This window comes from Chiloscyllium plagiosum, chromosome 3, assembly GCF_004010195.1.
Source record: "Chiloscyllium plagiosum isolate BGI_BamShark_2017 chromosome 3, ASM401019v2, whole genome shotgun sequence".
Classification (NCBI taxonomy): Eukaryota; Metazoa; Chordata; class Chondrichthyes; order Orectolobiformes; family Hemiscylliidae; genus Chiloscyllium; species Chiloscyllium plagiosum.
In genome coordinates, this window is record NC_057712.1 from 121,768,270 (window position 1) to 121,794,534 (window position 26,265).

Sequence of the window (26,265 nt, forward strand, 5' to 3'; positions counted from 1 at the left end):
AGATGATGGTTTGGTGATGGGGGGTGGGGTCATGGTCGAGGGGGCAGTAGGAAGAGGTGTCCTCGAGTTGACGTTTGGCTTCAGCGGTGTAGCGGTCAGTGCGCCAGACTACCACTGCACCCCCTTTATCCGCTGGCTTGATGGTGAGGTTGGGATTGGAGCAGAGGGATTGGAAGGCTGCGCGTTGTGAGGGTGAGAGGTTGGAGTGGGAGAGGGGGGATAGACAGGTTGAGACGGTTAATGTCCTGGCGGCAGTTGGAAATGAAGAGGTCGAGGGCAGGTAATAGGCCAGCGCATTGTGAAAAGGAAGCTCGGAGGAAAAGGAAGAAGTGAAGAGGATTGTGAAAGTAAACTCGGAGTTAAATACTCATTGCCATTCGAGCTATGATTTGTGATCTACTATATTTAAACTTAAAAATTAGGATTGAATGTGTTTTTCAGTGCTTGGGAAATTGGTTGGATTGAGTTTGACAGCATTGAGAAGCTAAATTAATTTAGGATGATTAAGCAATCAATCAATCACTTCAACAGGATCACCATTTTTTTCCATGTAGTATTTCACAAAAAAAGAACATTGTGAAGAAAAAGGATGCTGGATTATTCCTCGAGCATTTTGATTATTTATTAAAAAGTTTGAGAACAGGTGGAGCTGCAGTTTTTCCTAGCTCTGATATTTTTCTCCTTCATGCTGTGATTTTTACTGAGGTATGGTACCAGCAGCTCCAACCTTACTGCTTATCATGTGCAAATGTCAAAGGTGAGCACCGTGAAACTACTCAAGCACTGACAATATCAAAGCCACTCATTATTGTGTTCGTAATTGACGACCACTCAGTGGGATGGTACATCAGGAGCAAGAATGAAGCCAATTGTATCTTTCTTTCTCTAACACAAAGGCATGATGGCCTCCTGTAGCACATCTGCAGCTGCCTGTAGTGAGATTAATAAAGGAAACTTGGAGAGCTCCCTCTTGCTGGTCCATGCTGCCAGAAGTTAACAATTCATGTCTTAACTCACCGTTATCCTGGCTGGGATTCTCCATTAAATCAGTGGGGTAAGATAGGCCTGCCTCTTGTTCTGTCTCTTGCCCTTGGGTCAAACCAGTAGACTTGTTCTTTAGCACTTCTTCCTTTTCCTCTTCCTCTTCCTCCTCCTCCTCTTCAACTACTTGGCTTTCCTTCATGTTAAAACAACTACTAGGTGGCTCAGGGCGTTTAGGTGGCAATCTCTGTATGGAAATCAATGATATAAACAGTTTTTTTAAAAATGCCACCAAGGTTTGGAACGCTTTTCTTTCAAGAACAGAATAATTTGTCATTAAGCCCAAACAATGCAACATTTTATACAGAATAATATTGTCAAATGCCTATTCAGCAGCTGCTTTATCTCATCAAAATTGCTCTTTTATTTGTTCATAGGATGTGGATGTCACGGGCAAGACCAGTTTATGTCGCCCAATCCCACTTCTCCAGAGAAGGTGGAGATGTGCCCTGATCCTGGACTGTTACAATCCTTCAGATGTAGAGGCTGCCACAGTGCTATTAGGGAGTTCCAGTATTTGGACTGAAATGATGAAGAAATAATAACATAGTTCCAATTCAGAATGATCTGTGGCTTGGGGGGTAATTGAAAGTGCTGGTGCTCCCACACATCTCCTGCTCTGTGCTTCCAGGTGGTAGGGGAAATGGGTTTGGAATGTGCAGTCAGAGAAGTCAGGATGAGTTACTGCACTACATCTTACAGTCATAGAGATGTACAGCATGGAAATAGACCCTTCGGTCCAACCCGTCCATGCCAACTAGATATCCCAACCCAATCTAGACCCACCTGCCAGCACCCGGCCCATATCCCTCCAAACCCTTCCTATTCATATACCCAACCAAATGCCTCTTAAATGTTGCAATTATACCAGACTCCACCACATCCTCTGGCAGCTCATTCCATACACGTACTACCCTCTGCGTGAAAATGTTGCCCCTTAGGTCTCTTTTATATCTTTCCCCTCTCACCCTAAACCTATGCCCTCTAGTTCTGGACTCCCTGACCCCAGTGAAAAGACCTTGTCTATTTATCCTATCCATGCCCCTCAATTTTGTAAACCTCTATAAGGTCACCCCTCAGCCTCCGACGCTCCAGGGAAAACAGCCCCAGCCTGTTCAGCCTCTCCCTGTAGCTCAGATCCTCCAACCCTGGCAACATCCTTGTAAATCTTTTCTGAACCCTTTCAAGTTTCACAACATCTTTCCGATAGGAAGGAGACCAGAATTGCACGCAATACTCCAACAGTGGCCTAACCAATGCCCTATACAGCTGCAACATGACCTCCCAACTCCTGTACTCAATACTCTGACCAATAAAGGAAAGCATACCAAACGCCGCCTTCACTATCCTATCTACCTGCGACTCCACTTTCAAGGAGCTATGAACCTGCAATCCAAGGTCTCTTTGTTCAGCAACACGCCCTTGGACCTTACATTAAGTGTATAAGTCCTGCTAAGATTTGCTTTCCCAAAATGCAGCACCACACATTTATCTAAATTAAACTCTATCTGCAAGTCCTTAGCCCATTGGCCCACCTGATCAAGATCACGTTGTAATCTGAGGTAACCTTCTTCGTTGTCCACTACATGTCCAATTTTGGTGTCATCTGCAAACTTAATAACTATACCTCTTATGCTCACACCCAAATCATTTATATAAATGATGAAAAGTAATGACCCAGCACCAGTCCTTCTGGCACTCCACTGGTCACAGGCCTCCAGTCTGAAAAACAACCCTCCACCATCAGCCTCTGTCTTCTACCTTTGAGCCAATTCTGGATCCAAATGTTCTCCCTCTATTCCACGAGATCTAACCTTGCTAACCAGTCTCCCATGGGGAACCTTGTCACATAGAGAGTGAAGTGACACCACATTTTCCTAAAATTCATTTGGTTTCCTTTGGGATTTGTCCAGAAATTAGCATTCATCTTTTTCATTTGCACCAAGTTTATATTTAAATATATAATAAGATTTTAAAATACTTTGGATATAATTAAAAATAACCTTTATTTCAGGTCTAGTTGCCTTCCTTAAGCATAAGCTAACCCTGAAACATGTGAATCTCGAATTGATTTGCTCCCAGAACAGTTCTAATGGAAACGTCAGTTCTCTAGACTTTATCAGGCAGTATTCGGTACAAAACCCAACTGCGGAAACTAAGAAGGTGGGTGCAGCATTCACCTCTGTTGGCTTGAGAGAACCAGGTTAAAATTCCCAATTTCAACAATTTTCCTTAGGGTGATCTGGAAGTTTTGGCAGTGATGATGCATTGTGCTCTGGTCAGGAATTTCACACATCATTTGGGACAAATTTGCTTACTTGATTGAGACCCCATTCATCATCTTAATTATTCAGTCCCTACACCACCAGCAGACCATGGTATGGACCATCTACAAAATGCACTGCAGCAAGTTGCCAAAGCTTCTTCATTAATATCTCCAAAACCAGTGAACTTTATCACCAAGTAAATCAAAGGAGGTAGATAGAGGAGAACATTGCCACCTCCAAGATGCACACCTTCCTAACTTAGAAATATATTGTGTTTCTTAATTATCACTTAGTCAAAATTCAGGAGCTCTGCTTAATAGCAGTATGACAGTATTTTCAAAGCACTGCTTGTGGCTGAAAAGACAGCTCACCATCAACATCCTAAGATTAACCAGGATTTGGAAGTAAAAGTAGGACATGCAACATTGCTAATATCCCATGAAAAATACCAGCTCACATTGGGGTAGGTCTTTAAGGGGTGATGTAATGGTAATACCAACACAAATTGTAATCCTCAGGATAATGTTTTAGAGACTTGGGTTTGAATCCCACCATGGCAGATAATTTGAATCCAATTTCAAAAAAAGTCTGGAATTAAAAGCTGGTCGATATTGTAAATACCCATCTGGTTCATTAATACCGTTTAGGGAGGGAAATCCGTTACCTTTATCTGGTCTGGCCCACATGTGACCACAAACCAAGCAAGTGGTTGACCCTTAACTGACTCTGAACTGGCCCTACAGATCAGGTAGTTCAAGTAGAAGTTAGGGATGGCAAATAATTACTGGCCTGGTCAGCATCATTTATAGTCCAAGAACAAATAGAAACAAAACTTAAGGATCTGCTGAAGTACACAATTGACAAAGCTATACAATTAATTAATAAAATATATTCCACAATTATAGTCACCATTGCAAGATACCACCATCATACAAAGGTGAAAAAAATTACTTTGCAATTTAAAACACCAACTAAAGACAGATCCAGGCACATTGTACATCAAAGTAAAAGAAATGAATCCCTAGAGCTCTTGACCAGAAACAGCAAGTGACAACTCTTTTAATTTGCCTTGATAAGCCTTAATCCCAACCTTATCAATGGCACCCCTACTGTATCAGCATTACACTTCCGTCTCTAACAGCTGCCACTTTAATGACACCTCTAAATTAAGATTGCCAATTTGTGTCAAATCACTAGCAACTGTGTTTCATGGGCTCACACTTGTTGATCTGAACATGGACAGGGTCATTTTATGTAAGACTCTTTACAACCAGCTGAAATTTGAAAATTTTGACATGTCAGCCTAGGCTGGGTTGAAACTCTGATTCCAGAAGAATAAGATAATTTCGCAACTTTGAACAAAATAATGAGATATTTTACAAGTATATCAAGAAAAATGGAAAGCTGTGGTGCGCCATTAGAGGTTAGACAGGACAATACCACAGGTTAACATGGAAGAGATGGCAGAAATAAGTGTTTTGGTTCGATTTGTACCAGATTGAAAAGGTAAACATGACTTTGAATGATGAGCTGAATAATGGGATAAGAACATTTGAAATAAAGGTGGTGATGTATTGAATGAACTAAACAAACTCAAAAAGGATAAAGACACTGATCTAGATTTTATCCACATATTTTAAAGAATTTAGGGAACTGATGCCAGAGACATTAATACTCATATTTAAGATTTCATTAGACAAAGATACGGTGGCAGCACGGTGGCACAGTGGTTAGCACTGCTGCCTTACAGCGCCAGAAACCCGGGTTCAATTCCCGCCTCAGGTGACTGTGTGGAGTTTGCACGTTCTCCCCGTGTCTGCGTGGGTTTCCTCCGGGTGCTCCGGGTTCCTCCCACAGTCCAAAAATGTGCAGGTTAGGTGAATTGGCCATGCTAAATTGCCTGTAGCGTTAGGTAAGGGGTAAATGTAGGAGAATGGGTCTGGGTGGGTTGCGGGTCGGAGGGCCTGTTTCCACACTGTAAGTAATCTAATCTAATCTAATTCAGCAGGTATAAAGGGAAAGGTAAAGTTGCCATAGTCTTAAGAGACCACAGGGCTGCTCTCTCATTTCAGAGGGATGACGAGTAGTGTTTTAACCTGTGTGGAGAGGTTGAGAAGGTGAGTCATTCATGTAGTGCCAAAAGACTAGCAGATGGCTAATGTAATTTCTATATTTAAGGATCAGAACTGGAAATATCCAGTTAAAAATCACACAACAGCAGGTTATAGTCCAACAGGTTTAATTAGAAGCACACTAGCTTTTGGAGCGACGCTCCTTCATCAGGGATTCAATCACCTGATGAAGGAGCGTCGCTCCAAAAGCTAGTGCTTCCAAATAAACCTGTTGGACTATAACCTGGTGTTGTGTGATTTTTAACTTTGTACACCCCAGTCCAACACCGGCATCTCCAAATCATGGAAATATCCAGGGAACCATAGACAAGTCAGCTTAACATTAATGGAAGGAAAATAATGAATCCATACTAGAGGACGGAATAGAAAAAAATGATAAATTAGAAAGATAATAATAGACTGTGCAAATGGATTTCAAAAGGCAAAATCTTGCTTGATCAACCTTAATGGATTTTTTGTGAAAGTAACAAACCAAGTAGACAATGACAATGCCTTACAACGGATATAATTTATATTGATTTAAAAAATTCTTTCATAAGGTGGCCCACAAGAAAAAGGGACAAAGAAGACAGAGTAAGATCAAATGGAAGAAAGAATGTTTGGTTTTAAGATGGAAAGTAGAGAATGGAAGCAGAAAATGGGATTAATTAGCAATTACTTGGAGTAGAATAGGGGAGTGTTACATCGTGGAATGTGTGCATTGCTAGCAATTCCAATATTTGTTATTTAACTTTGGTTGCTCTTAAACTGAATGGTTTGCTAGACTATAGCAGAGGGTAGTTAATAAATTTAATTACATTGCTGTGGGTCTGAAGTTGCATATAGGTCACACCAGATAAAGGTGGTAAATTTCCTTCCCTGAAGGACATTAGCAAACAAAATTAATTTTTACAACAATTTTAAGCAGTTTCATGCTTTCAATTCCACATTTTATTAAACAGTCATAGAGTTGTATAGAATTGTCTGAAACAGACCCTTCAATCCAACTCGTCCATGCTGACCAGATATCCTAAATTAATCTGGTCCCATTTGCCAGCATTTGGCCCATATCTCTCTAAAGCCTTCCTATTCATATACCCATTCAAATGCCTTTTAAATGCTGTAATTGTACCAGTCTCCACCAATTCCTCTGGGAACTCATTCCACACATGCACCACTCTGTGTGAAAACATTGCCCCTTAGGTCCCTTTTAAATCTTTCCCCTCTCACCCTAAACTTATACCCTCAAGTTCTGGATTCCCCTAGCCCAGGGAAAAGACCTTGTCTACCTACCCTATCCGTGCCCCTCATGATCTTAAACTTCTGTAAGATCACCCCTCAGCTTCCAATGCTCCAGGGAAAATAGCCCAAGCCTATTCAGCCTCTCCCTATAGCTCAAACCCTTCAACCTGTTATTAATTAACCCATGTCGAGGTTTACAAAATTATGAGGGGCATGGACAGGATAAATAGACAAAGTATTTTCCCTGGGGTCGGGGAGTCCAGAACTAGAGGGCATAGGTTTAGGATGAGAGGGAAAAGATATAAAAGAGTCCTAAGGGGCAACCTTTTCACACAGCAGGTAGTACAGGTATGGAATGAGCTGCCAGAGGATGTGGTGGAAGTTGGTACAATTGCAACATTTAAGAGGCATTTGGATGGGTACATGAATAGGAAGGGTTTGGAGGAATATGGGCCAGGTGCTGGCAGGTGGGACTAGATTGGGTTGGGATATCTGTTCAGCATGGACAGGTTGGACCGAAGGGTCTGTTTCCATGCTGTACATCTCTATGACCCTAAGACACTAGTTTGGGCCTCTGCATTACTAGTCTACATTTCCACTGTACCATCATTATTCCCTCCATGAGGGCAACCATTGTTCACAATTTCCATTTAACAATTTGGGCTTTGAAATCAAAGAAACAATTTCTAAATTCCAACCAACCAATACTAAATTTGGGAGAATAATCACAACCATTGTGAATGATTGCAACAAATTACAGAAAATATTAATGTAATTGAAGCAAGGGTAAATACTTATTAAATAAAGTTTAATGCAAATAAATATGAGATAGTATATTTTGATAACAAAAATAGAAAGTCACTTATTACTTGCAAGGTACAGTCCAATCTCGGTGAGTATTTTGAAACCAATTTTGCCCCATCAAACTTGGGCCCCAAACTTTTTACTACAATCAGGGATAACTGAACCAACTGCTTCTCATAAGAGACCAGAACTGAAGTTGTACAATTAATGTGTAAAGGTTCCCTGGTATAGGGTCTCAGTCCAGTCGAGGTTTTACACAAACCTAAGGGTTGGAGTCCAGAATGAATTTTTTAAAAGACTAATAATACAGCCACACTGATGTCAACCTCCATTAGAACAAACTGAACATTCACTGGATATTTATTTTGATAGATTCCGATTTGAATATCACTAAGCAATTTAACTGCTCCAAACCTGATGCATGACTTTCCAGGGTGTGTACTCTCCTGGATACCAGCCAATGGGTTCTCTTACTCAATTTAGGTCTAGTAGGTCTCTTTTGTTGTTTTGAGACCACATACTGGCACCTTGCTGGCCCTGATCTTGACTTTTTTTTAAACCATTTGGCTGAGGCTTGGCTTTGTTTTGGAGTTTTACTGCGGGCTGACCTAGAGTTCCACTGTCCAGGATATGTTCCAAGTTAGGCTGTGTAATGCCTTCACTCAAGTGATGTTCCTAAACTCAGTCAGATTGGCGATGGTGTCCACTTCCATCAGAACACCCTGCTCCACTTTCCAATGATAAAGCCAGTCGTAGTGCCTGTTTGAAGTCCAGTTGGGATATTAATCTCACTCTTGTCGCCACTGAAATAACTACAGAGAGGCCAGTATCCCGTCAACCTTTATTTACACTTGGAGAGTCCTTGACACTGATCCAGCTCCCTCAGAGCTAGCTCTGAGAGTGAACAGGATGTCAGACACTCCTGTTTTTATCTGTCAGCCAGGCTTCCTGATTGGAGGCAGATTAATTGCCCCAAATCAGGGAAGACATATTGTATGAAGTCCACCTGGCTGACCATGTGGAAAATTTCTATAGTCTTCACCTAAAGCTAGGTTAGATTGTGGGACTTCCTCCCACATTCCAGGGGCGAGTCGGTTGAAGTAAATATCATGACCACATTTAAGGGGAAACTTGATAGGCACGAGTCATAAAGGAATGGGTGGTCAAATGGCAATATTGGATGAGAGGAGATGGGGACAGGGGATGCATGAGTGCAGCATAAAAATCTGTATGGGCTGATTATGCTGTACAGCCTATTTCTATGCCATATAATGAAAGAAAATATACTTTAAACAGTGAAATAAGTCACTGAGTCAACATAATGAATTCTTTGGCTCTCCAGATTATAAACCAGAATGGAATAACTCTGGAAATAGGCATTTTATTTACTGGATGGTAAAATATTTTTCAAAATCAGTCAGTCATGGTAATGTACAGAAGTCCATTTTCCTTGAAGTTGCAAAGTGAGTACATAAAATTCATGTGTTTCTTTTTAAAACAGCTGATTGTTTAGAACAGGTGAAAATATAAACTATAGATTTTTTTAAATGTTGAAAATTTCAGTATTTGCCACTAAACCAGCTCCTCCAGGCACAGGCCCTACATAGATCAAAGCCTGGCACTGTCCTGTAAAACTTAAGATTTAGTTTTGTACTTGGAAGATTTGAGTGTCAAAACAGCTACTAAAATTAAATTTGACATTTTGTAACTATGTTTGAGTAAGCATATTTGGAGCTTGGATCAGCTGAAATCCAAACTTTGAAAATGCTGCATGCTCAGTCTGATTAATGGGCTGCAAAATGAACTGCTACAAATTAAACACAGCTCCAGTGTTGGGGTCAATGGAATAATGAGCCCTCCACCCTCAAAAGGGCTCTGCTTTACACAGTGAACTCACCCCCACCAAACTCGCCCTCTCCCACTTGCTGTGGGCATGCTATTGACCCTGAACGTTTCAGCAACTTACAAAAACAATTCCTTTTGCCTAGCTCTTCCCTTCTCAGCATCTCTCTCTTTCTTGTTCAGTGATAACGTCTGTCACATCTCAGTTGGAAAGTTATGGATTTAAGCCTTAGTCCCGAGACTCAGTGCAAATTCAGTTTCATTCTTCAGTGCATTGCTGAGGCAGTGTGTTTCAGTTTGGCTATTCTTGGGAATGTGGGCATCATGAGTTAGGCCAGCGTTTATTGCCCATCCTAGTGGCCGAGGTGGTGGTGAGCTGTCTTCTTGAACCGCTGCAGGTCATGTCCTGCAGTTAGCCCCACAATGTCATTAGGGAGGGAATTCCAGGATTTTAACCAAACAACACTGAGGGAATGGTTATACGTTTCCAAGTCAGAATGGTGAATGGCTTGGAGGGGAACTTGCAGGTGGTGGTGTTCCCATGTATCTGAGCCCTTATCCTTTCAGATAGAAGTGGTCATGGGTATGGAAGGTGCTGTCTAAGGACCTTTAGTAAATTTTTGCAGTACATCTTGTAGATGACATATACTGCTACTATAGAATGTCACTGGTGGAGGGTATGAATGTTTGTGGATATGGTGCAAATCAAACGTGCTGCATTTTTCCTGGATAATGTCAAGTGTTGAGTGTTTTTGGAGCTGCACTTATGCAATGCAGGAAAATGCGGAGTGGTCCATCACACTCCTGACTTATGTTTTGTTGATAGTGGACAGGGTTTGGGGAGTCAGGTGATGAGTTACTCACTAGTTTCTGATCAGCTCTTGTAGCCACTGTGTTAGTAAGGCTTGTTCAGTTTAGATTCTGGTCAAATGGTGGCACCAGAATGTGGATATTTGGGGAATTCAGAGATGGTAATTGGATTGACCGCTGGGAGGATGGTTAGATTGCCTCTGGTTGGAAATAGTCATTGCCTGGCATTTGAACAGTGAATATGTTACTTTCAACTATTCAGCCCATATTTGGATATCATTCAGGTCTTACTGTACTTACAGTAAGATGACATCTGAGATGTCACGAATGACACTGAACTTCATGCAATTGTTGAACATCTCCACTTCTGACTCTATGATGGAGTGAAGATCATTGATAAAGCAAGTGGAGATGGCTTAGCCTCAGATACTACAGGTAGACAACCCTTTATCCAAAATCCTGAAATCTGAAAAGTTCTAAAGTCTGAAGATTTTTTGTGAAGTTTTTTTTCTCATTAACAAGGTTGTTTAACATGCAAACAGTTAACCCAAGTCGATACCGACTCTATGCGTGTCACTCAGATGCAGCACAGAGAGGTGTGGCCTAGCACTGGCAGGCTTTAATTCTGTCTCCAAGGCGCAACTTACTCAGTGAGTCTGTTCCTCAGTGAAGACTTTTTAAAATTTCACCACCAAACTGCCTCATATTCCGAAATTCGAAAAATTCTGAATTCTGAAAACCAGCTGGTCCCGAGCATTTCGGATAAGGGATTGCGCACCTGTACCCTGAGGGACTCCGTAGACATGTCCTTGAGTTGACATGACTGACCTCTAACAACCACAAGCATCTTCCTATGTGCTTTCTGTAACTCCAAGCGCAGATTTCTCTGATTCTCACCGACTCCAGTTTTGCTAGGGCTCTTTGATGCCATGCTCAGTCAAATGTGCCTTGATGCCAAGCACAGTCACTCTCATTTCACCCATGGAACTAAGCTCTTTTGTACATGTTTAAACCAAGGTTGTAATGAGGAGAAGAACTGGTTGGTTCTGGCTGAACCCAAACTGAGCTTCAACGAGCAGCTTATTGCTGAGCAGGTGTTGCAATAGCACTATTGACGACAACTTCCATTACTTTACCAATGGCAGAGTAGACTGATGGCATGGTAATTGACCTGGTTGGACTTATCCTGCTTTGAGTGTGGCGGATGTATCTGACCAATTTTCTACATTGCTGGGCCTGTGTTGTAACTAGACTGCAACAGCTTGGCTAGGGGTGCAGCGGGTTTGGGAGCACAAATCTTCAGAACTATTGGCAGAATATTATCAAGGCCCATTGCCTTTGCAGTTTCAAGTGTTTCCAACCATTTTGTGGTACCATTTGAAGGAAATTGAACTGATTGAAGACTGGCATTTTTGATGCTGGGGACCTCTGGATGAGGCCAAGATGGATCATCCATTTGGTACTTTTGGCTGAAGATTATGCAAATGTTTCAGCTTTTTCTTTTGCATCGATCTTCTGGGCTCCCTCATCATTGAGAATGCAAGTATTTATGGAGCCTCCTTCTCTAGTGAGATGTTTAATTATTCACCACCATTCATGACTGGATATGGACTGCAGAGCTTACATCTGATCCGTTAGTTGAGGAACTGCTTAATTCTGTCATATGTGCTCAGACAAGTTCAATAAATCCCAAGACATTTCTCTCTCTATGTCCTTGCTGACTTGGTATTCTTCATTTAAAAGCAGCTACTATCTATAAATTGGCTGTTGCATCTCAGAGTGACTACACTTCAAAAGTACTAAAGTTGCTATAAAGGGTTTTTGGTACATCCTAATGTTTTGAAAGACTCCATGTCATTGCAAGCCTATCATTCTTTTTATTCAGATAATTTTGCCCAAGGTTAACAGACATCAAATTGCAGCAATAGTAAAGCCCGTTATGTTAGCACAGTTACGATCTGCACTCAGATTACCCAAGGATCCAAAGCCACAGTTGCTGCAATTCTCTCTTAAGCATTCTGAGTCTATGTTTATTTATTTCATAATAGCCTGAAAGCATGCATCCACTTTCCAAAGAAAACATTAACGTTTTGTACCAATTTAGAAAAAAAACATTAAAATGCAAATTTTTCGCAAAACATTTTAAACCTATTGTTGTTCTTTAGAATTACAAAACAAAGCTCATAAAATTCAAGACTTTTTTTAAAACAATGGGAGTTAGAGTTTTCTATTTGTAAACATTCATTTTTTAAAAAAAATACGCTTTTGAAAAAACGATGCATGATGTCTATGTATGGGAGAGCCACTGAATGTTCTCTATAGTTAAATGACTCTCTTTAATCACTGGGGTTCAAAGTGGCTCAATTAATTAGAGAAAAACCTTTTTATTGCCTGCTGTCTGTAAGGTTTATTCACTAAATGCCACTGAGTAGCATGAAACTAGTTACTAATGAGCCTGAGTACAGGGAAAATGATCTCCTGGTTTAGTAATCTTACTCAGCCAAGATATGGGAATAACTGATGTGTAAATTGAAATCAGTCAGGTGTTCTTCTCAAATTTGATCGGAGGCATATTGTTAGGCAAGTTAGAGGATGTTCTTCTCAAAATATATCTCTGGTGTTCTTACAATGGAAGCATCTACTTTTGACATCAGGTACTCCAAATAGTCTATTCATCAACTAGCAACATTTGTCACCCTTCACCTTTGTTAATGCACCATTAAGTTAAAACTGAAAGATTAAAACAGATGTTCATATATTTGATTAGATTCCCTACAGTGTGGAAACTGTAGCTTTAGCTTTATTCAAAACCATATTTGCACATATCTAACACATTCCACATCCTTAGGGTGCCGCAAAAAGGTTTATCTACAGTGAAGCATTCAAAGTACCTGACTGAATTTCAGCTCTCAATTGAGGTGGGCACAAAAAGGGTGTGTGAAAATTAGTGCCTTCAGGTGGTGTGTTGATCTTACTGTTCCTGCTGGCATTTTTCCTTAGTTTGCAGATACATGCCACCTGATTTGGAAATAAGGCCAATAATTATCGGCTTACTGTCAGCTCATTGAGGGGCACTTTGGAATTTTGATGAAAACACATTGAGTAAGAGACTGTATTGGAGGTGACAACCTAATGGGGATGGTGTTATGGCCTCATCACTAACTTAGCAGGGCTCTTAAAAGGGGGCATAGTGAAGGACTATTGACACACAGGTTTTATTGGGTGGTAGAAGTTGTGCTGAGGGTAGTGCCTAGGGGCTTGGACAATGGAAGAGATTGTGACCCTCTCAACTTGGGGTTATAAGAGGAGCAGGTTAGGATCCAGAAATCATTGAGATCACAGCTAAATGCAAGTAAGGTAACAGTTGAAAACTGGATTACAGTTCTTTGATTTTTGGGCTGAATAGCAAGGAGAATCAACTTCCTCAGTAACAGAGACAGAGCTCTGGGCATGAGGCAGATGAAGGTCACTGAGATTTAAATCTTTGTCATGGAGGAATTCACAACTTGCAGTCCTACTTATCACGTCCTGCCAGTAGCTGTCAAACTCACCGAGTCCTTGAGCAACGTCTTTGGCTCCTTTCAAGAATCAGCAATGGACCACTTTATCTCACAGATCACAATGCCCTACATTTACTGGATAATAAATAACTTTCAAATAGATGGGGCCTTAGAGGCACAAAAGGCAGTGGGTTTTGTCTCCATTACTACAATTGCCATATTGCAGGGTATTATCAATTGTGTATGGGTGACTGGCCAGTGAGTTTCATCAATAATTGTAAGTATCTAGCTCCCTCAATGTTCATTTGGCTTGCAACTGCAGGTGCTTGCCTTTTGGGGCACCATGAGGTGCATGCTCATTGTTCCAGTAGTTGCCATGACTCCTGCATTGTTGGCAGCCCAAAGCATCACAGTTCTCCACTCCACCCCCAAATCTTGTGTACGGAAGGTCGCGAACAAAGTTGTTCCTTAAAGAGATGGCGACTCACCTTCTGCCAAGACAGAATCACAGAGGCATGACAACCAAAGCTATATTTGTTCATAAGGACCACCATTGGGTTGGCCATTGGGCTACTGAATACATGGTTCTGGTGCCTGGACAGGTCAGGTGGCACCCTATGCACTGTTCCTCATACACGGTGGTGTCATTGCATTCTGCACAGTGACTGTTGCACTCACTATAACATGTTTAGATTTGATTAGATTACTCACAATGTGGAAACTGGCCCTTCGGCCCAACAAGTCCACACCAACCCGCCAAAGCGCAACCCACCCAGACCCGTTCCCCTACATTTACCCCTTCACCTAACACTATGGGCAATTTAGCATGGCCAATTCACCTAACCTTGTCTAGAAGGTTGTAGACCTTGAAATGATATAGCTCATCACAGCAACAGGGGGCAGGGATGTCATAAAGATATTGCAGAGTGAAGAGGTGCACCAGTCATGCTGATAGGTGGTGGGACTAGTGCAGTATTCAAGGGTATCATCAGTTCAGGACTCATCTACAATCAATTGAGCTTTCCTAACCCCACAGGGGTTGGCCTCTGGAAGCCATTTGGTTAGTCCGAGAACACTTTCACTGAAGATACAAATCATGAAATAATGAATACACATCTGTCCAGGTGTCTCACTGACCCCTTTCAAACTCTTTCCTTTCCTTCACCATGTCTTCCTTCTTTTCCAGTCTTACCAGTGGAAAAGTGAAAGCTCACACTTATGAAATCATGTTGTCAATATTTATAGGGTATCTTAAAGGTGAAAAGGTGCACACTTACAAATGGGGCGTACTTCAGTGAACCACATGATGCTCTAGCAGATTTAATGCACTCTGTTCTCAGTGAACTCCAAGCCATGAGCTACATCTGATGGCCTCAGATAAGGCAGCAGCATCCTTCTCTTTGGCATCTGCCTGCAGCTGATAGCCATTGTTCTTGTCACCAAGTCCAAATTCACAGATGGTCCCTCAGAGGGATCAAAAAGACCACTGATGAAGAATGGTGGCTCCCTTGACCTCCTCAGTGACTGCCTCAGCCCTTCAATGGTGCTCTGGATTGGAGAGGATCACTAGCTGAGGTATAATTGGCATTCACTTGATGCACCATTGTGCACCCTGCACACTGTCCTGTTCTTACAGTCAAGAGGAGTGCTGCCATGTACAGTTTTTCTCTCTCTCATTGCAAAAGCAATGTTCCAAGTCCTATGGTGATGCAAATAAACTGAATGATTTCCTTCATTCTCAGCTCATGACTGCTCGCTGCCGCAGGGTATTCTGATAAATAGGATAAGATATGCTGCAGTCGAAGTGGATCCCCTCTTTTATTTAGGAATCCTGAAGCTCAACATATGTGCCCAGGTGAGAATTTGGGGCTTTGCTCTTCATCCAGTATTGTCCTTTCTAACCACACATGAGGAACTACTAATGTCACTGTATCTCTATTAGTGAAGGTTGCACTCATAAGGTATGCTGGTGCTGGCTCTGCTGCCTCAGCCATAATCTATCTTCCTGGTGGTGTGGCAGGATGCAGATATGTCACTATGATCGAAACTTTAGGTGATACAAGGGAGATCATCATAAGAACTATGGCAGAAGCCACTTAAGTGCTGAGGTGTCCCAATTCAGTTGCCCTTGGCATGTTGCAAGTTGGGTGGGATGGGCAATGCACTCCAACCCCTTCATCTACACATTGCAATAACTTTTCATTCTCTCCTCTGAGTTACCTTTCTCCATTGCTCACTTGGATCTACACAATCATGGCTGTTTTCATGGTAATGATGTGGTGAGCTGCAGCACACCCTCTCCAGTGACAGCCCTCTGCTGGTACTATTTGCCTATTTTCCTCATGCAAAGACAAAGATTAAGAAAGAAAGAGAAAATAAGCCCTGTTCATCCTTTTGACCAATGCCCTTACTCATAAACCTAGGAAGCTGCAGACACGGGTCTTTATCTGTGTTCAGACTCTAAGCCTAACTGAGGGGGAATGCAGTCTGTTCAAATAGTAAATACCCTGGACTGTGCTCAGGAACAGCATGTACTATCAGGCTGAGGAAAACTGAATAGTCAGAGGCTTGCCAGAGACTCAGGATGCACTCATCTTACCAGAATGAAGATCACTGCACTTTTTCTTGTATTGCTTCAGGCTACATTTCTGTTGCTTATTGTTTTGCCCAGTGACTGTTTTGTGAGGCTGCGTGGGATTCCCCTTCTTCTCTCTGGAAAGAGGCCTCCCTCTTCTCTCACGACCTCCAGGAGGATGTATGAGTCAGCATTTGAAAACCAAGAAGCATACCTCTACCTCAAGATCTGATCCTCTCTCTCAGGTTCTTGAACATTTTATTTCCCCAGACATTTGCCACAATTGGTTTAAGCCAGGCTTGCACTTCAGTAATCCTGTCTGCATCCTGCACTCATTGACATGTTCACTCAATCTGCTCTTCAGTCAATTAGTCCGCCACTGGAAAACGTGTGGGCTGTGGCAACTTGCTCCTGAATCAGTTCTAAACCCAGAGGCACCATACTGCCCATCATCATTATTTTATCTCATTGGGGAGCCTAAAACACTCCTCTACAGGGGACAATTTCATAATAAAAGGGATTCCTACTTAAGGTGGAGATTAGGATGAATTTCACATGTCAAAGGGTCATTAAGTGTATCGAATTCTCTCCTCCAGAGCACAGTGGAGGCTGCGTCTTTGAGTACATTCATGGTTGAGTTGGACAGATTTTGGGAGGGAGGCAGGGAGTTAAGGAATGATCAGCTATGACCTTCTTGAACGGTGGAGCAGACCCACTGGGCGAAAAAGCCTGCTTCTGCTCCTATTTCTTGTCATTCTCTGTTATTACACCCCCCACCCCCTCCAAGTTCAGACATCCATGCTTAATTTGATTCTCCCAACATTGAATCCATTTCCTTTCTCCTTTTGACTCTCCTTGATTTTGAGGAGAAAGTCAAAGAGGAGCAGAAGCTTCTTGCTGATTAAAAATAAGGTAACTGAAGCTTAGTAATGAAGGAAGCAGTGTGATACAACCTGGTTAATTTCCAAAATGCTATCACATGTCAAAAGTAGGAAGTGAACTCAGCCAGAGGGCTCAAAAAGTAAATGGAAAGAATGCTGATTTGTAACAACAGCAATAAACATATTTAAACACGCAAGATCTGAAACTTTGTGCAAAAACAATCCACTTTATCTTCCCTAATCCTTTTGCTATTTATAAGGAAACGAACGACTATCAGATATAGATGTGACTTTGGCTTGGCTTACTTCGAAACTCACCATGCTATGAAGAGATGAAAACTAAACGCAGCAGTTAAAAACAAAAACTACTGAGGTGTGAGCAAAGCTTCGATTTACCAGCCAAAATCAAGCAGCTAAGTCATTTAGTCCTACAATGAATATCTAGTTAACTGTCAGCGAGAGGGAAAGAGGAGGCAATAATTAGTAGCCACAGTAAGATCCTTACAGTAACCATTGGAAACACAGACACAGCTTATTTTACCCTGTGGCTCAGTCCAATCTCATAAGTAATTTAAAGTTCTGCAGCTAAAAAGGTTTACTACCTCTTTAGCTATCAATAATTCAGATGATAGATTTTCGTGTTAAATAATCAAGCTTCTTGTCATGCTGCATAAATATCTCATTTTACAACCAGAGCGGCCTGTGGGGGGTTTTAAATTCTTAAACACACAGTGATCCAATTTGTTTTTACTGAGGCACTCATCTTTAAATCACTGCTACAGGAGAAAGGGGGAGAAAACACCAATATTTTGCCAGTTTGCTTGATTAAAAAAAATTTAGGAAGATTTGGCAAAGGAGCCCTCAGGTATCATTAAGGCCACCTTATTTAAAAGAAAGAGAGGCATTTTGCATTTTTAATTGGTTTGGACACCCAGCAATTCACAGCCAAGGATGTGATGTATTACTGTACTCACCTCCAGGAATGGCACAGTAGGTTTGAAGGCCTACTCTACTTACTCATTTGTTCAAAATTTCTCTTGATCCTGTGCTTTTGACAAAGAAAGTACTCATGTGGAATGGGAACATTGGCAAGGCCCTAGATTAGATTCCCTACACTGTGGAACACAGGTCCTTCAGTGCAACAAGTCCACACTGACCCTCCAAAGAGTAACCCACCCAGGCCCATTTCCCTCTGATTAATGCATGTAACACAATGGCAACACAATTCACCTGACCTGCACACCTTTGGACTGTGGGAAGAAACCCACGCAAACACAGGGAGAATGTGCAAATTCCACACAGACAGTTGCCTGAGGAAGGAATCGAACCAGGTCCCTGTGCTGTGAGGCAGCAGTGCTAACTACTGAGCCACCTATTCAACTGAATGGTCAGTTTCTATACTGTAAGTACTATGCAATTGACTTTAAAGGGTTGCTGAGTTCAGCAAAGTCTCAGAATAAAACTGACAAAGATAGTTTATACTGATGCTCGATTGGGTTAATGACAGTATCTGCACAACTGTTCATTTAACTCCTTCATCAGATCTCGGTAACTCTTTTAAATTGGAGCCTTGGCAAGGTCGACACTCATTCTCAACAAAATTTAAATTTAAATAGATATAAACAGATGGAATAGATTAACCAGTGAATCTTCCATGGCATTGCTTTGATTGCCTAGTTGTTAAAAGAATATTTATGTCCCGGTAGTAGTAGTCAATTTATGTCAACAGCAAAGCGTGTAGAGTAACTTCTTCATTAGATAAAAATCATATTTCACTTCACTTACCCCAATGGTGCCTGTCTTCAGTTTATACTTTTTTCCACCCTTCATTGCCCCAAACATGGGCACAGCAATTTTCTTAGGTTTGGGTTCTGCGTCTCCAGCCTGACTTGCAATCCTTGGAATGAAACGTTTTCTTTTAAACTTAAATCATCTTCAATACCTTTCCCAAGTTGTATTATCCAATTAAACTTTTAAGTAGCAGGAATTTCAGCTCATGCAAGTTGTATATCTATATTCATTCTCATTCTGAAACTTATCTTTTTATATAAGAGTTTTCCAATACCCAATACTGCCCCCTGCAGAATAAGAAGCTTAAACAGAGACTTTGTAACTCTCACTAATGCCATTTTTGGTATTAAATAAAAACCAAACATTCTAAAGAGCTCCATGAAGTGGGACTTTAGGTAATGAAATCAGGAACTCTCCAAACCAGCAGTGGTCTGTTGGAGATTGTCAGACTGGAGAGCCACAACTCGACTTTGCATCCTTGGGCTGGGGTTGAGGCATCAGTTTATTATTAACAATTAGCTTTGCTACAAGTACATAATTGTTGGGTGAGGATTGAATCAGATCAGATCAGAATTAATGAAATAGCCTGTCAACAACCCATCTGGAAAAAATACTCCCTTAACGTATGGAACTGCACCTCCTCACAAGTCATCACCATCTTCAGGATTAGCATGGATGACGTCCCTGATGACTGAAAACTTAAATACTGAGCAGCTGAATCATAAAGCGTCAGCTGTAGTTCGGTTGATAGCAATCCTGTATCACAGTCAGAAAGACAGAGTTCAAGTCTCACTCCAGAGACAACAGCACAAAACCTTGCATAGCATTAAAATTGTGCTACGAGAGGAAACTGTATGAAGGACAGAGAATTCACAGATTGTGCATGCTCATGTGGGAATGATTATTTACAGGATTATTAAAAGAAGTTCTCTTTCAAATGATTAATCAAGTTGAATTTGATATCCAAAGCCAAGTTATGAGAAGCTAAAATTCCAACAGCTACCATTAAAAATTAGAAAATCTACTGACATCTTATGGTTCAGTTATATCATCTTCAAATACTGCAATGAGTGACTGTTGAATTGCTTTAGGTGTCAATATGAGATGGTAACAGGTAGGGAATTTCAAGATTTTTATTCAGCATGGTAGAGACAAATGGTGCATGTCTTAGTCAAAATAGTGTTTTCTTTGAGTTGAGCATGCAGGTAAAAGCACCACTTCAGTCTTGCTGATCTTTGTCCACTTGATGGTAGAAGTCAAAAGGTTACTCCCTCCAAGATCCTAGCCTCTGATCTGGTTTTGCAGCCACAGTATTTAAATGACTAGTCCAGTTTGGTTTCTGGTCAATGGAAACCCTCAGTATGTTGATGTTGGGGGACTCAGCAATGTTAATATCACTGTATGTCAAGGGGCAATGGTTAAATGGTCTCTTGTTGGAAATGATAAGTGCCTCGCACCCGTGTGACACAAATATTACTCATCAGCCCAAGTCTGGATGTTGTCCAGGTCTTCCTGCATTTGGATATAGACTGTTTCAGTATCTGAGGTGCCCCAAATGGTGCTGAACATTGTGTAAACATTGCCTGATCTTATCAGACATTGATGGAGCAGCTGAAGATGGTTAAATTGACTCCAGCTAGGGTTCTTTGATGCTAAACTCAGTCAAATGCTGCCTTGATGTCAAGACCAGTCACTTTCTTCTCACCTCCTGAGTTCAGTTCTTTTGTCTATATTTGTCCCAAGATGCACAATTAGCTAAGGTTGCTAGATTAGGGTTTAAAGTATGGAAAGATTAGCCCTGTTTCTTGCTATTCCAAAGTAATCTTGTTGAGATTCTATTTTCTAAATGTCAATTCTAGTATTATATGAATCTAAGTAAATTGCAGACAGTATTTTCAAAGTCCCATTGCCAGCATCTGGGCTTTGAGCAGCACATCGGGAACACACCGTATTCCCTCAAAAGTTCTGCCCATGAATGTCAATGGCAGGAGGTTCACCAATGATTTTCCAAAACTTTAAGGCCTGGATGCATTAAGGTCTCAAGAAAATTCCTCTCCATTCTTGAAAATTTGAAGCAATTTGAAGCTTTGTGATGCAAAATTACTCATTATTCAGAGAAGTGGGATATTTGATAGGCCTTTTGTTTCTTTCTCACTCCCACCTGAGGTTACCTAAATAAATAGTGAGATGAAATTAGATGTTGATAAAATGTGAAGCTGGAAAAGCAGAGCAGGTCAGGCAGCATTGGAGGAGCAGGAAAGTTAACATTTAAGATCGGCACCCTTCATCAGAACTCATTAGGACTCAATTAGATGTTCCTTGTTTCACCATTCGGTAATACTATCACGTATAGTAGCTTATATTCCTTTGAGGACAGAAAATTAAAGGGCGATTTAATGAAGATGATTAACGAGTTGATAGAGGGAAGCTATTTCCTCCAGTGGGGAAGTTCAGAACAATGGAGTGTGACAATATCATCGTCATTAGGAGAAAATCAGGAAGCATTTTTCATACATAGGAAATTTCAAACCTTGTCTCCAAATAAAGTCTTGAGAGACTGGGTAAGGCCGGGTGAGTACCAATGCCAGAAATGATGGATTTTTCTTATCAAGGGGTATCATGGGGTATGGATCAAGATGGGTAAATGAAGTTAAGCTACAGATGAGTCACAATCTAAATGAATGGTGAAACAGTTATGAGAGGTTAAATGGCCTAGACATGTTCCTCCTATTGGCAATGAGGGATTAGCAGCGTTGTTCAAGTGCAGAGGGTAAACATTATCCATCTACTGATGTAACCATATGTAGATTGAATGACAACACTGCAATAAAAGTTTAGGACTGCATACTTGACTTACTCCATTTTCAGCTCCGGTAGACCTGCTGGTGTCACTATCTTTATTAGTTTCTGTAGCCTTTGCTGCTCCCTTTTCAGTTCAAAGGATTTAATGTGCAATTTCTTTCGAGTGACGCTATCTACTGTTGCTCCTGTTCGGATCTTGGTCATGAAGGCATCCAAAGGATCTTCCCCAGGGGCTTGCACACAGTCTGTGATGAAAATGACAGCACAGTTTAAAGATAAGCATTTGAATCCTTATTAAATTGATAACAATCTGAATGATTAAACTCAAGATCTAGTATTGATAAACTAGTTTGTCTTTATATTCCCCATACTTTGTGCACTTATTTGGATACTGCACCCATTTCACAGGACAGATAAGAATTCAAAAGTTAGTTTGATCCATCACAATTCAATCAAAATGACTCAAAAATCTACCTGTCTCCTTCCCCAGGGAAGTTTTCTCTCCAGAGTTTCACATCACAGAATGATTGCTCTTTGCAAAGCAGTTCCAGATACACAAGATGCAGACAATCTCACTATCTCTACTATCTCACTGTCTTCCTGAAACACTTCTCTTGGTTGCAAAATGCTAGATACTTTGTTGAATTTAGAACATAGAACAGAGAACAATACAGCACAGAACAAAATCGCAATTGACACACAAAGTCCAAACATTGCACCTTGTTGCTTTATAGCTGTATATCCCTTTTCTAAAGCTTTTCACCTTATATGGTAACTTCATACCCCATTTTATTTTAAGGCCATAAAATGTGGTAGAATAGACAATAGGTGCAGGAGTGGGCCATTCGGCCCTTCGAGCCAACACCACCATTCATGAGGATCGTGATTCTTGATTGGTAAGGGGATCAAGGTTATGGGGAGCAGGCAGAATACGGTTGAGAAATAAATTAGCCATGATCGAACATCAGTGGAGACTTGATGGGTTGAATGGCCTAATTCTGTTTCTATTTCTTATGGCTTTATTCATTTGCCTTCGCTTCCTTACCCATACACATTTTGCTTTTTAAATATTCATGTAATTCCCTTAAAAAAAGCTACTACAAATTATGCACATTCTACTGTTTTTAGTACAATCCTCACAGCATATCAACACTGTTCATTTGGTGATGATCTATTGCAAACCAACCATGAAAACTTTTCCTTACCCTCATCATCAACATATCTGAATTATGGTAAAATTGTGGGGATTCCTTTTTAACTTTTCTTTTGTTCATAAAAGCGACATCCATTTTTTTCAAGTTTCTGCCTCATACCTTATCCTGCGTATTGATTAGAATAGCGCTCCATGACTGAGGCACCTTTTTGCAGTAGGGGACCCAACTATGTTGAATCAAAACAGGCAAGACTAACTGGGTCATATATCCTATACCTGATGATACCTAGCCTGCAATCTATTCAATAATTTGCACAAGTTTAGCATCCCATCATTGCTTTTGTACTCTGTACCACTATTTATAAAACAGAAGAGCTTTTATGAAGGTTTTCCTTCATCAAAAGGACCTCTTTTAAAGAACTATGGATCCGACTTCTGTATTGCTTAGTGTATGATCACCATTATTCTGTCGCCTAAAATGATTGACTTCACCTTGCTCCACATTAACTTTATTACCTGGTGTCCATTGAAATAAGAACCATTGACTTCAGAATAAGAAAGAAGTCTCATATCTGTTGCGTAGGAATTATTCTGAAAATTGAATTTTACAAAGTGCTTTTAGTAACAAGGAACGGATACTTGACCTGACCAATCTTTTTTCCTTTGACTGATCACAACACCACCTATTAACACTATATCCCTCAATCCTTTCCTCCTCCTGTACAATTATCCCATTACTTGCCGAAACCATTTACATAATCTACTTCATTTCTTTCGCTGATGATTTAGATTAGATGATTCCCTACAGTGTGGAGACAGGCCCTTCAGTCCAACAAGTCCACACTGACCCTCCGAAGAGCAACCCACCCAGACCCATTTCCCTCTGACTAATGCATCTAACACTATGGGCAATTTATAATGACCAATTCATCTAACCTGCACATCTTTGGATTGTGGGAGGAAACCGGAGCAGCTGGAGGAAACCCACGCAGACACGGGGAGAAACTCCACAGACAGTCGCCCAAGGCTGGAATGGAACCCGGGTCCCTGGTGCTGTGAGGCAACAATGCTAACCACTGAGTCACCATGCCGCCAGTTCCTACTTTTTTTTTCCCCTTTCCTGATTCATTGTTACTTACATTTATTAAACTTTGGGTGAAAAAGCTTTATCCCTTTTAGTTTGAAATTCCTCCTTTCCAAATTTGCATCGTCAAACGTTTGAGACTTTCACCCCTGAGTAACTTGTCCAGATTACTGACCACATGGGTCCTGTACAGACTTCAAGGAAATCATTAAAGACTCCACAATGAAGCTTTTCTAATGCTGAGTAATTGAAAACTTCAAGGCAATCTCTCATAGCATGGCAGCTGTGGAAAACATGCAACAGGGCAAAAATTGTGGATATTCAAAGGGATAAATTTCTGTGCATTAAAAGGATTTGTGGAGTGGAACATTTTTTAGAACCATTATTCCTTTAGGATACACTACTCATCATACAATTCATCGACTGATTGTGGAAAGATGTGGGTGGAGGAAAAGGGAAGAACTGACAGGAGCGGGAGGAAGAGTGCGAGTGTGTGGGGCACAGTTGGTATTGAGATTTATTATCATGCTGTTCCTGTCTGCAACAGGAGCTTAGGTAACAAATCGCCTGGAGGTCAATCAATAAGATGATGCATGGCAACCTCCACAAAGCACAACCAAGGGCAGATTTAAACTTAGAATTGTTTTGCTCTGAGAGATTCATTCAAAACTAAACAGCAGAACTTAATCTGCGTTTCATTGAGATGCACAATGCAGAATTTTATACTAGTCGTCTTTTGTCAGATTAAGTTTTGTGATCCACTGCAGAATCTTAATTGAGACATGTAAAAACACAAATAAATACAAAGTTAGCTACATTCAAATGTGCCCCTTTTCACATCAATTAATATGTTCTGCTATATGTTTTTAAAATGTTTCAATGACAAAAATTGTATTTTCCCTACAAATAAAATGTTACTGTCGGTGTTGAAACCAATGCATAGGAGTATTTTGAATTAAAACTATGTGCAGAAATACATTTTGACTCATTCTAATTGCCTGTAGACAGGGCTATTATGAAACAGAGTCATTAAGCTGTACAGTATGGAAACAGACCTTTTGGTCCAACTCATCCAAGCTAACCAGATATCCTAAATTAATCTAGTCCCATTTGCCAGCATTTACCTATATCCCTCGAAACCCTATCTATTCATATACCCATCCAGATGCCTTTTAAATGTTCCAATGAACCAGCCTCCAACACTTCCTCTGGCAGCTCATTCCATCCATGTACAACCCTCTGAAAAAACTGCCCCTTAGGTCGCTTTTAGATTTTTAAGCTTAAACCTATACCCTCTAGTTCTGGACTGCCCCACCCCAGAAAGACATTGTCTATTTATGTTATCCATGCCCCTCATGATTTTATAAACCTCTGCAAGGTCACCCCTCAGCCTCTGATGCTCCAGGGAAAATAGCCCCAGCCTATTAAGCCTCTCCTGATAGATTAAACCTTTCAACCTTGGCAACATGATTATAAACTTTTTCTGAGCCCTTTCAAGTATCATAACATCCTTCCTGTAGCGGGGAGATGAGAATTGAGTGCAGTATTTCAAAAGTGACCTAACCAATGTTCTGCACATTGACCTCTCAACTTCTATACTCAATGCACTGACCAATAAAGGCAAGCACACCAAATGTCTTCTGCTGCGCAAATCCACTTTCAAAGAACTATGAACCTGCACTCCAAGGTCTCTTTGTTCAGCAACACTGACATGTTTCCTGTTAGGCAACTGACATCTGGCAGTACCCATCCTGTCCCTCCCTCATCCCTATATTATTCTATGTGAACTTCTGACTACCCTACTCCAGTAGCTAGCATTCAGATGTGAACCATTGCAATGAGAGTCAGCAGACCCTTTATTTATGGGTTTCATCATAGCAAGGCTTCATGCTACTTTTTCTCCTAACCCTTTCCAGAATAAAATATTGCTGGAAGGGCACCTAATGACATGCTGAATGAGATTCTTTCCCAACAACACTAATAACTGGGGTTCTTTCTGGGGAAGGTGGGACCTCTATAAACAGGATGGTCTACACCTGAACCTGAGGGGCACCAGTATCCTTGGCGGGAGGTTTGCTAGTGCTCTTGGGGGGGGGGTTTAAACTAACTCTGCAGGGGCATGGGAACCCAGACTGTAGCTTTAGGGTGCAGGACCTGGAATGTAGGGAGGTTAGGAACATGGCATCAATCTCAAAGGAGGGTGCCTGTAAACAGGAAAGTGGCTTGAAGTGTGTATACTTCAATGCAAGAAGTATACGAAATAAGCTCGGTGAACTTGCAGCGTGGGTTGGTACCTGGGACTTCGATGTTGTGGCTATTACGGAGACATGGCTAGAACAGGGACAGGATTGGCTGTGGCAGG

General features: G+C 41.1%; 1 protein-coding gene across 3 annotated transcripts in view; it reads right to left on the reverse strand.

Moving 5' to 3' along the window:
- Positions 1 to 26,265, reverse strand: part of LOC122548501 (solute carrier family 4 member 1 adaptor protein) — a 153,699-nt gene that overhangs the window by 41,820 nt on the left and 85,614 nt on the right. For all 3 annotated transcript variants that reach the window (XM_043687241.1, XM_043687239.1, XM_043687240.1), the window contains 3 exons: positions 21,722 to 21,911; positions 18,859 to 18,970; positions 1,018 to 1,228 (listed from right to left, as the gene is read on the reverse strand). In XM_043687241.1, coding sequence (XP_043543176.1) covers positions 1,018 to 1,228; positions 18,859 to 18,970; positions 21,722 to 21,911 — 513 coding nt within the window. The remainder of the gene's footprint in view (positions 1 to 1,017; positions 1,229 to 18,858; positions 18,971 to 21,721; positions 21,912 to 26,265) is intronic.